The sequence below is a fragment of the Talpa occidentalis genome, unplaced genomic scaffold, assembly GCF_014898055.3.
Source record: "Talpa occidentalis isolate TD23 unplaced genomic scaffold, MPIMG_talOcc4v2.1 talOcc4.9, whole genome shotgun sequence".
NCBI classification, from domain to species: Eukaryota; Metazoa; Chordata; class Mammalia; order Eulipotyphla; family Talpidae; genus Talpa; species Talpa occidentalis.
Genome location: NW_023605305.1, coordinates 98,751,367 through 98,764,124, shown reverse-complemented (window position 1 = coordinate 98,764,124; position 12,758 = coordinate 98,751,367). Strand labels below are relative to the sequence as shown.

The 12,758-nt window shown below is 32.9% G+C and overlaps 1 protein-coding gene across 1 annotated transcript in view; it reads left to right on the top strand.

Annotated features, from left to right (window-relative positions):
• The window catches only part of DPYD (dihydropyrimidine dehydrogenase), a 743,206-nt gene that overhangs the window by 81,790 nt on the left and 648,658 nt on the right, over window positions 1-12,758 (top strand). Inside the window, exon 3 of the mRNA XM_037498291.2 lies at window positions 6,846-6,928. Coding sequence (XP_037354188.1) covers window positions 6,846-6,928 — 83 coding nt within the window. The remainder of the gene's footprint in view (window positions 1-6,845; window positions 6,929-12,758) is intronic.

The window sequence follows — 12,758 nt, the reverse complement described above, 5'->3', positions numbered from 1 at the left end:
TAAAAATATGCCCATAGCAAAGAATTATTTGTTCACACATTTTTATAAAGTATCTGTGGTGAAGCATCAAATTTAAAATAGATGTTGTTTTCCATATCAAGACTCAGGGATGTTTGAAAAAAAAAATAGGTTATGAAATCATCTTCCACTGAAAGATTTAATGTAAGATTCTACTTAAATTAAATGTAAGACTCTTAGCAATGATTTGTCTAAATTGGTGGAGTTAGGTTTATTGGCTTATCTACTGCAGAGAAGGTAAGGAAATTGTAGGATCATATGGGGGAAAAACCAAAGATTGTTTTCCATTAATCATTAATTTGGGGAAATAAAATGAATGAAAGATAGAATCAGAAAGATAGAATCAGAAAATTTGAGACGTCTATAGATAGTAGTACTAACATTCTTTGAATACATTTTATGAGAACAATTTGAGTTATATAGGAATTGATTTCAATGAATAATCCCAGTGTATATTTATTTTTTTCTACCTGAAGAATTTTTAACCTTTTAACTCTTTTTCTATTTATTCTACATATTATACATCTATTTATTCCTGTTCTGTGTATATAATATTATTGGCAAGTAAACAAACCAAACCCAAAGAAAGCGGACTATATAAATAACAGCAAATGGATGCTGGGGACGATTATATAATCTTAAAAGTTGTTTTGTAAATTATATTTACAATCTTGGGAAGATACTAGTCATATATTATTAAGTTTAAATATCTGATATTTAAAATAACCCATTTCAAATACCCTACACCTACCTATTAGTTGTTTTTGGGTATTTTCAGGTATTTATTCATCCCAAGGATGAATTATTTCAGTAGTAGTTGTTAGTAGTAGGCTATATGATAGGTTGAATATAGCAAATGAATGAAACTGATTTTATTTCTTAGCTTTATTTTCTCTTATTATTTTGCATATATCCTTATGCCTCTGTTTTGATATGCAAAAGTAAGCAAACTAATAACTGGAAACATAATTTTTGTATATTTGAAATATGAAAATGTTTATGATCTCATTGGCAAATATCAGAACAGGTAAAATTCTTATTTAAGTACAGATTTAATGGAAAAAAATTAAATATTGAGAAAGTCAAATCCTATTTGCTATGAAATTTCTCTTAGGCTAACATTTATATTGTTGTATTGCATTTCACAAAAATAACATATTCACTGTAGAAGATACATATTTTTGAAACACTTTAAAAATATCATATATTTATTAAACAAATAAAGTCAAAATCAAATGTGAAAGAACAAAAAGAAATGTAAACTCATAACTGAAACTTCAGATAATATTGAACAGTATAGGTAAAAAGAGGAAACCTTATTTAGTCAACAGTTGAGATAAACTGAATTACTATTCATTTCTAGTCTTTTATGACTTTGCTTTTTTCCATAATTGTAATCATATATTTAATTTTGCACTGTCCCTTGAAAAAATGATGTCTTCATATATCAACAATGACTTGTTAAAAGTCTATTCACTTATCCTTGAAAATTTAGCATTTTTCACTTTATTTTGCTGTCATGAAAATTTTAAACTTCTTTACATGCATTTTAAATATGCATTTTATTTTTTTTTAAATAATAAATTTTATTTTTATATTCCCCATACAATTGCAACCCCCCCATTCTGACCCCAATCCCTCCCCTCCCGCCCCCCACCCCCCAAAAAGTGTCTCTGGTTCATAGTTTTTTGTTGATTTTGATTTTCACTTTCTTATAGTTATTCATTTTCCTGGTCCCTTGTTTAAGTTTTCTAGATTCCTGCTATGAGTGAGACCATCCGGTATTTTTCTTTTTCTTTCTGGCTTATTTCACTGAGCATGATCCTTTCCAGAGCCATCCATGTTGCTGCAAATTGCATGTGTTTATCTTTTTTGAATGCTGAGTAATATTCCATGGTATATATGTACCACATCTTCTTGATTCAGTCATCTATTTTTGGGCATTTGGGCTGTTTCCAAAGCTTAGCTAGAGTGCAAACTGGTCCAACCACTATGGAGAGCTGTGTGGAGATTTCTGGACCTAGTAAACATAGAGCTTCCATATGATCCAGCAATTCCACTCCTAGGTATTTACCCAAAGGACACAGAAACATCAATTCCCAAGAGCACCTGCACCCCTATGTTTATAGCAGCACTATTTACAATAGCTAAGCTTTGGAAACAGCCCAAATGCATTTTAATTTTAAATCCCCCAGAGCCGAAATGGGGGATCATACATGTCTTTTGTGGAAAGAACAATGTAAGCCAGTATAAACTCAATAAAAAATTTTTAAAATAATGAATTTTAACTATCATGATAAGCAATTGCATTATGATTTCTTAAGCAGAATTTCAAAATTATTCTAAAAACTTCTTACTCCTGGATAATCATATATGGAAAAGAAAATGTCTTAAATATTAAATTCCATAAATTTTCACAAAATAAATAGTGCCCTAGAATACCCTCCTGTGTGCATATTTTATTCACTATTCATGAAATTCCAACATCATGGTTATTTTTGCCTTTTTTTAAAAAGATTATTTATTTTTATACAAGAACCGGGGTACAGGCCAGATGCACGGGAGGTTGAGAGGATTCACCGGAGGCAGAGCGAGCAACAGAACAGGCAGACTGAAGAAATGCACTGCTGAGGGGAGCAGCGGGCGAGACAGGAGAAGTCTGCTGTGCCATATGGGATTGTCGCGGGTTGGAGGGATCGAACCCGCATTGCAGAGGCTGTGGACAGCTTCACAGAGCGGTGCTCAACCGCCTGCGCCACCAGGGGAGGCCCTATTTTTGCCTATTTTTAACAATGTTTTGGTTATAATTCATGGATATTATAGTTCATTCTTTAAAAGCGTGTGTTTCAGTAATTTTTGATGTATTTACAGTTGGGCATTGATTGCCACTAATTCCAGAACACTTTTATTTCCCCATTAGAAAAACCCCATCCCTAATAGCAGTCATTACCAAATCCCTAATCCCTATAGCTCCCGACAACCTACAAATTTTTCTGTACTGTTCACATAAAGAAAATAAATCAGTGCAACCTTTTTTATCTTTGCTTAGTCAGTATGATGTTTTTAAGGCTCATCTATGTAGTACCATGTCCCAGAACTTCCCCTTTTATTGCTGAGTAATATTCTTTTATAGGTCTGTATCAGGTTTATCTGTTTATCATTTAATTGATTTTTGGGTTTCTCTTTTTCCTTTATGCATAATGCTGTTAAAAGGATTTGTACATAAATTTTTATGCATATATTTCATTTCTCTACATTTTTAGATTCATAACTAGGGGTGTAATTACTGCCTTATATGTTAACTATATGTTTAACATTTTATTATTTTTAAAAATATGTATTTATATTTTACATTGTGGTTCATTTTTGTATAGTGTTTGATTTGTCCCCTCAGGTGTAATCCCATGTTTAACATTTTAAAGAGCTGTCAACCAGTGTACTTCCATCAGTCTGCCTAATCTGTTCCCCACTGTGTCTCTGGTGAATCCTCCCACCCCCCTCTACCTCTGGCCTGTACCCCAGCTTGTATGCATAAATAAATAAATCTTTAAAAAAATATTAAAGAGCTGTCAAACTATTTTCCAGAGTGACTATCACATTTTACATTCCCTCTGGCATTGTATGAGGGTTTATATTAATCCACATTTTTGCCAACTCTTATTATTTATTATTATTGTAAGTATAGCTATCTTAATGGGTGTAGGTGGTATTTCAGTCTGGCTTTGATTTACTTTATTGTAATGACTAATGGTTTTAAATATCTTTCCTTCAGTATCTGAGACAAATATAACCTTACTGACCATTTTAATATATTCTGTGAGAATTGTATAGTCAAAACATTTATAAACTTTAGTTGTCTTTCATTAATAAATTTTAATATATTTTTGATGTTCTAGATGCAAGTCCTTTATTAGATATATAATTTACTAATGTTTTCTCCTATTGCATGGGTTCTAATGGTGTTCTTTGAAGACCAAAGATTTGCATTTTATAACTCCAGTTAATTTACTTTTTATCATTTATGCTTTTGGTGTTATATCTTAGCAATCTTTGCTTAATCCAAGTACATGGAAACTTTCATTTTCTTCTAAGCATTTTAAACATTTCAGTTCTTACATTTAAGTCTGTGATCCATTTTAAATTAATGTTATAGATTATACAAGACAAGTGTCTGACTTTAGCTTTTGGCCTAAAGTCATCCAGTTGTTCCCACACCATTGGTTGAAAAAGCTATCCTTTCCTGCACTGGGTAGTCTTGGCATCCTTGTTGAAATAAATTTTAACATAAACATAAGGATTTATTTTCAGAGCTTCAATTCTATTCCATTGTGTTATTCTTCCATTTTAATGCCAGCACCACATTTTTTTGATTACTGTAGTTTTGTATTAAGTTTTGAAATCAGGAAATCTGGGTCCTTCAAATTTGCTCTTCTGTTTTTTAAATTGATTTGACAATTCTGACTCACTTGCATTTTCATATAATTTTAGAATCAGGTTGTCAAAATCTGCAAAATATGTCAGCTCATATTTTGACAGGCATTGCATTGAATCTTTAGATCAACTTAGGGGACAGTAGTACCACGTTAACAATATTAAGCCTTCTAATTCATGGACATGGGATGTCTTTCCTGTTATTTAGAATTTCAATTTTTCATGATGCTTTGTTATTTTCATTGCACAAGCCTCATGATTCTTCTGTTAAATTTATTCAGAAGCATTTTATTTTTATGCTCTTATAAATGGAATTGTTATTTTCATTTGGGCTGTACTTGTTAGCTTTGCCTATTTTTGAGCTCCATGTAAGTGCAACAGTATTTTTATGTGCTCTTTTGTGTGTCAGCTTTTTCAATGCTATGTCTGTTAGATGCACACATGTTACTACATGTAGCTGTAGTTTCTTGATTCTCATTGAGCTGCAGTTTTTCAAAATGTCAGTATATCACAATTCATATGTTCTATCTTGTACATTTGGCTTGTTTCTAATTTTGGCTATTTTGAATTATATTACTATTAATATTTTTGCATGTGACTTAAGATAAATGAACATCTGCATTTATTTAGAGTGTATGTCTAAAAATAAATATTCAGCTTATAAAGGTATTGCTAATCAACAAATTAGCATGTTGAACATCATTTTGCCTCTGTTCTATTTGGATGGTCATTCTCACATAGTGCTAACATAAATCCTTTGCTCCTTTTCCATCACCTATGTTTTTCATATTTAGCTATGGAATTACTGATATAATTAAAATAGCATCATACTAACACCAATACAGGAATTTTAGCAGTTGACTAGAATAAATCTAGAAACAGAGTCTTCTGTGATTTACTTTATGGAAAAGATCACTCAGAATTGCAGTGGGGGAAATAATGGTCTTTTCAATAAATAGTACTTATGTATTGATTACCTATATGATGTAATTTCCTATCTCTCATCATGTATAAATATCAATCACTGATAGATTGCCCAACTAAATATGAAAATAAAATAATAAATCTTCATAAAGAAATAGGAAGATTTATTTATAACCTTGAGGAAATCAAAGATTTCTTAAAAGGCACCCAAAAAACCACTAAACATAAATTTAAGCAATAATAAATTGGGCCTCGTAAAATAGAAATGCTCTTCATGAAAAGACACTACTAAAAAGTGAAAAGACACGGAGCAGGAGATAATATTTGCAATGTACAGATCCAAAAAGAAGTTTTATTCAGAATTCAAATTACTTAAATACACTTTGGTAATTTTCAAAATAAAAAATATAACTGTATTAAAGAGAACATTTCATCTTCTTTAATTTGTCTTATTGACTGCTTTAATTTGACTGACTGAAAAAAATTACTTCTTAAAATAGTTGTATGTATACCAATAGATTTAAATCAATTAATTTTATAAAAGGAAATTATTAATCTAAAATCTGCATTTTTCTAAAATCCAGAATGATTGCATAAAATTTGAAAATGAAAAAATACATTAATATTTAAAACCTTATCGTTTAGATTTTTGTTCGTGAAAGTAACTTAAACATTAATTCCAGTTATCCTGTTAACCTAATTACCACTAAATTGTCATGAAAACTAACTTGATAAAAGATTAATATGGACATGCTTTTCTAGTCTAAGATTTAATTTAAAACATTGTGATCTTAAATTTTTTAGAGTCATATACAGTTAAGTTAGTTTTACATAGAAAAATATAGTTAAAATTATAGTAAAAAAACTCTTCCTTAAAAAAGAATCTCTTCAAAATTTCAATTCAGTCTGCTAAAAACTTAATATAATTTACTCAATTTTAAGAATTGGGCATATATTGTCACATATACATATAATTGTTCTACTTGATAAAGAACTGTCTTTTAAATGTTTTCTTATAAATTTGTGATTCCAAAATTTTAGAAACTTTATTATTACATTATACCTGGGATTTATCTCTTAATCTCAGTATAAACTTTGTTGTGATCTCAAATTTACTGTCTTTTGAATTTAAAACGGCTTTGATACACTTGAGATAATTTTATAGAAGTAGTTTCTAACCCTTCAGATCTCTGGAAGTTGTACTACTTTTACATAATATTCAATTCTTCCATTTATATCTTGAAAAATTGATAAATAGACATCTGTTACTACTATATCACAAGGTGTTTTTATTTTGTTACTGTTGAATTTACCCTGTCAATTTTAATGAATCTTACCCAATTAAATTGGTGTACATATTTTTCATTAGTCCATAATCAATACCGTTATTTCTACTTTTACATAAGTGCATGGTTATAATTTTATCTCAGGATGTTGGAGGACTAATGCATTTTTTTTTAAATATGTTGCAGAATTGCGAGAAGCTAGAGAATAATTTTGATGACATCAAGCACACAACTCTTGGTGAGCGAGGAGCTCTCAGAGAAGCAATGAGGTAAGTCTGGGTCACCATAGCAACAGTCACAGATGTGGTAAAGAAAAAGTCATTCTTCATTATTGGGGGAACAAATGAGTTCATTGCCACCATTCAGCTCTGTTCTCTAAGGTATTAATTTGTCAGTGGAGAGACTTCCCTTGAGGCTGTACTTTGGTTTTGAAGCTGCATAAATGTTAAGCCTCAGTGCACAGTAAAAAATGTAAATGTTTAATTTGTTACTTAAAATGCTTAAGGGGTGTCTTGTTTTATATTTATACTAAACCGTGTGATTGAATGGAAATATTGTTCATCTAAATTCTGCCTGTATGTATACATATAAAAAACAGTACAATGATGGTTTAACAAAGTAGTATTTCCTCCTAATTAATATTTAATTAAAAAAGAGGTACTTAAAATTTCATATTCTATTAGATTTTATAGGATTATATCATAGCATTTTTAATATGATTTACATTTTCGCCTACTATAAAGCATATAGATTAACTTATGTGAAATACAGCCAGATGTAAGTATGGTGTTTTTGTGGGTTTTTTTACTTTTAAACACTGCTATTTCTAAATATTTCTCTGAAGCTTCCCCAAACTTGACGTCTTTTTAATAACTTCTAGGAAGCAGTCTTCAAATACATCAGATCAGAATCAAGAAAGTCTTTTTACTAGACATTAAAAATGTGTGAGGAATAAAACAACTAATCCTTATAACGGAACGAGAAAACAGCAAATGTTAATAATTTTAAAAGTTCTGGGCTTGAATCTTTGAGTGGAAAAATTTCCAGTATCTTTGTACAGAAAACTCTTTTTTTTAGCCTATGAAACTAACAGTAGTTTTTAAAGTATGTTTTCTTCTATCAATGATCATTTTTTTTAACAATCTTAAATCAAGATAAAAATATTTAAAATAAGAGAAAGGAAAGCTTGTGAGATTTCCAGGAAGGCTAGTTTAGATACAATTGTTATTGCTAGCACACAGTTACCATATACTTTAGTTTAGAAGCTGCTCGCATTTAGTAACCTCCCTTTTACCATGCAAGCAGCAGGGGAAAGTAATTAAATTTAATAGAAGCTGCCCTCATTTTGAAGCCACTTCTATTTAAAACCACAGGGGGAGGTAATTAAATTTAATGGAAACAGTAGCTTCTACACAAAGATACATGGTACTTCTACATAGATGATTATGATGTCACAAAAAGAGGAATAATATATTACTAGTTCTGAGAAATTACCAGCTGGAGCAAGTGAGCCTATTTTATTGTTAATGTCTCTACTAATAAAAAAGAGAGGGAAAAATAAAACTGAGTACACAATAGAGAATTTGTATCTATATAAAATGTAATCAGACATTCTCAGAAAGGTAAAGTTATTGAAAACAGTAGTAAATTAAAAACAAGGTATAAAATGTTATGAAAAAAGCCGGTGCAGAAATTATGAATGAATTCCTGTTTTTCAAAAGAGTCTCGATCCTCTATCTGAAACTACCATAGTTATATATTGAACATATCATTTTTTGTTCATGCTCATTATAATTTTGAATATATTAAGCATGTTCTCCAGTATTTATTTAGAAAACTACAGCTATTCTCTGAATTTATCTATTCAGCTTCAAGTGAACACATAGACACATAAGAAAACAAAGAGAATGCCAGCTCTGAAGCTTTGAATAAAAGAACTGAAGGCCCAAACATAGAAAGAATTGCAAAGGGGCAGCTTGAATGAAAATGGATTCAAGTGAGGGAAATTTAATGAATAAGAAAAAGACATGTAATTAGTATAGAAAATGTGTCATTATGAAAAAACAAATTGAATTATGGGAGAACTACATCTGAAGAGATTATTATATTCTGCCAAATTTTGTAATACTTGCCATTTAGAAAATACTAGGATAATTCTCCTTTTATCTACATAAAAAAGTGGAGAAAAACAACTTTTTGAAAAGTAGAGATGAACTAATGAAGAAAACAAGTATTACCTGGTTGGAGTAACCTCTTAAATTCCCATGCTGATATAAAGCAGCAGTCTATATGATTTAAATCAGCATATAATCATATGTCTGTATAGTGTACTTTGTTTATGTAGGTTGAATATATTACACACACATGCATATGCATATTATTTGTAATTCACTAAACATAGTTTAGATTCACTAAACACAGTTAAATAAGTATAATTAAAAGTTTTCAACAATTAGTTTAATGTAGGTGTGGCACTTTTTAATTTTGATTTTTACCTTTAGAAATTGCAGCAGAGGCTCATCTTTTTACATGTGTGTTATGGAAGTGAAGGAAAAGTTACAATGCCATGTGACTGAAAGAATTAGAGGGGAATACATGAAAGGAGAAAAGTAAATGCTGTGATTAATCTTTGCCTTACATGAGGGATGTCTGGATGAGAGAAAACCATGGAGAGGATCAGAAATTTGATCTAGCCTTGAGAGATGGCTGGTTTTGTAGGTAGAGGAACAGCATCTAACACAGACATGGAGGCCCGCAGGTGCAAGATATATTTTGGGGGCAGTAAGTGGTGTAAAGCAAACATTTTCAAGCTTTTTAATATGTATATCTTCACAGAAAACTCACAGAGGCAAAAATTTTCCCTCAGTAACATGTTTCCTCATATACCAAGAATCCTGGGGTGGATATGGAATGGTACGTGGTTGACGAGCATGGTGGGAACAATTCAGATCCTCAGAGTGAGAGATGGGATACTGGGAGAAAAGTATGGATAATTTACCAGAAAACATCAATTAGCATAGGTGCCGGCTTCTTGAGAATGGCTGGAAATGTGTTTGTTGCAGTATTTTAGAGGCCAGTTATGTACAGTCTCCCTTGTCATGATAAAATATTTAAATTTTTGGAGGGAGTCATTGTGGTTTTTATGGAAGGGAGTGACAGGATTAAATATAAAATCTTTGAAGATGATTTTGCAGCTCCGTAGAATTCTTGCAGGGCAGGAAGATTATATCCAAGAGGAAGGGATGCAGGGTGTAATCATTCATTTAATTAATAAAATGATTGAGTTTTTGCAGCATACCAGGTGATGAAGTTACAGATAGGAATATTGCACAGTCCTTACCCTCAGGAGCTATCAGCCTAGTAGGAGAGATAGGCACGAAAATCAAACTCTTGATATGAAAACTCTGAGCCCCAGTATTGAGTCCTCTTTTACCTGGTTCCCAAAACTTTGTGTTCACTTCCTCTGGGTTCATGGACAAAGCAGAGCTTGGCCCTGGGCACATCTTCTTCTCTCATTTGATTTACATGCAGCAACTTTCTCGTGGCTCCAGGAGTCCGCAGTGATGCTCAAGTTCTGAGCACATCCAGCCTGGAGAAGCTGGCACAAAAGAAGAGTGATTGACATTTGATGATTGACATTTGATGGCAGCTATAGCTATAGTTTTCACCAACTTGGGTTTACCTTCTTGTTTACTAAGTTTCTTCTATTTCTATGAACTTAGAACAAATAAAAAAAGAGGATTCTGCCCTTGCTCCACTCTGTCGCTTTATCCAGGGTCTCTTCGTGGTCAGTCTTAAAGTAATGCTGTCTTGAACCTGTTCTTTCAGGATCCCTGCTCCTAAATCATTTTAGCCCCCAGTCTGTGCTTCCTCCTGATCCCAGATGTGAGGGCCTTGTAGCTGGCTGTGTAAACAGAGCAAGGAGCTACAACCTACTCTGGAATGTGCTGGTTAATAAAGCAGGTATTTAATTAGGTTATAGTTAAGTTCCCAGAATTGGAAAAAAAGAATTTAATTTTGTTTTGGTAGCACAGTGGAGGGCATTGTGGAGGAAGGAGAGAACTAGAGATCTGTAGATCTTTATCTAAGATAAAGATAGATGTGGGTGGGAGGTGGGGGTGCCTCCCTGGTGGCACAAGGGGTTGAGCACAGCACTGTGAAGCTATCCTCGGCTCTGAGCGTGAGTTTGGTTCCTGGCCAGGGAGGTGACCCATGTGGCTCAGCAGACCTCTCCTGTCTTGCACGATGCTCCTCTCAGCATTGTGTTTCAGTCAGTCTGCCTGTTCTGCTCCCCACTCTGTCCCTGGTGATTCTCTCACCCCCTCCACACTTCTGGCCTGTGCCCCAGTTCTTATATGTATAAATAAATACATCTTTAAAAAAAAGATAAAGATAGACGATATAGAGGTCACAGAGGTGAGTGTGTTTGAGACATTTAGAAATATTTAGAACATATACCTGATGACACTTTGTGACTTAATAGCCTAAAAATTCATAAACCTGACTTAATGTGTGCTGCTCTGTTTTAAACGTTTTAAAAGTTTTCTTCTTCTTATGTTATAAAATCTAACTTATTTGTTTGCCCCTCTAAATAGTAAGTGCCACTGGGCAGGAGGGTTGCTATTTGCACTCTTTTGTATTACTAGTTTTACCATAGTTTTAGTGTATAAATGTTTGATCTATTTGTTGAATTATTGATAAAGACAAAGGTAAGGAGACTTACCAAGGGCAAGTCAAATGTTGTTATTTGAGTATTTAGAGAGATAATAAGTCTTCTGTTAACTTTGTCAATAGGTTCTTGGGAACTGCCACTTAAGCAAAATGACATATAACAGAACCAATTTTACCATAGCAATTAGGGTGTAAACAAGAGTTATTTCCTACAGTGTATTTATGGTCACATAAGTACCCTAAACTTTTGACTAAAGATTTGAAACATTTCTGACGTTAGACAATAAATTACATTCGGTCATTTTTTCATTTACATGCAGTTTATAGTTGTAGATGGCGAGAGCCTAACCTGGCAGCTCAGTGTACGAGCCTGGAACCAACCCTGGACGGGACCCCTACTGTCACAGGGTGCACTCACACACCCACACAGAGTGAGACACTTTAGACACACCAGTGAACCTAACATGCAGATCTTTGGCATGTGGGAGGAATCCAGAGTACCTGGAGAAAACCCACACAAGTGCAAATTCCACATGACAGTTGTCCTAGTTGGGAAGCGAATTTTATTTTCTCATCAATGTTACAATGAAATAACATTGAGAAATGACATTATTTGAGAATGCTGTGCACTAGCTGAGATAAGGAGAGACAAAAAATAAGTATACTAAGGAGGAAGATTTTGGTTTTCAACTGAATCTGAGATAGCTATGGCAAATTCTTGTATATATTTGCAATAGACAGATGGAAAATGCAATTTTACAAGTTAGGAAAAAGACTGGGGGTTGATGTGTACATGTGGAACTTGTTAGCATTTTAGTACTTGTAGCCATAGGAGGTTCATGTGATTTCCAAGAATAGTGCATGGAATCAGAAAGGAGGAGAGTCTAGTTAGATATCTAAGAAATTATTGGACTTATGGAAATGTATGTCAGAGCGAAACGTATTTTGGGATTTCAGATTTTTAGCTAGCATCCCACAGAGTAAGTTGGGGCTGTAATATGCTGTGCCTGAGAAGAAAAGGGTAGGTGGCATTCCTGCTAGTGTTCTGAGGCTCACAGAGGCATCTGCTGCCCAGTTCAGTGTTTCCCAGTAGAATGTTCTGCAATGATATAAATGTTTGCTATCTGCTGTTCATTATGACAGGCATGGGCTATATGTGCCTATTGAACACGTGACTTGTGGCTAATGTAACTGAAGACCTGAACATTTAATTTTATTTAATATTTATTAATTTAAATGTAAATAGTTCCTTGCAGTTAGTGGCTATGGTTTGGACAGCATCATTCTAGAGAGCGGTGTTTTTGAGTTGCTAACTTGACATTCAGTGAACTCACTGATGAAATACGAACCTCAATGAAGAGGCAAGGGTGAGGCTAAATAAACCATGTTGATGCACATTACCTGTATACATCACACACACGTATTTTT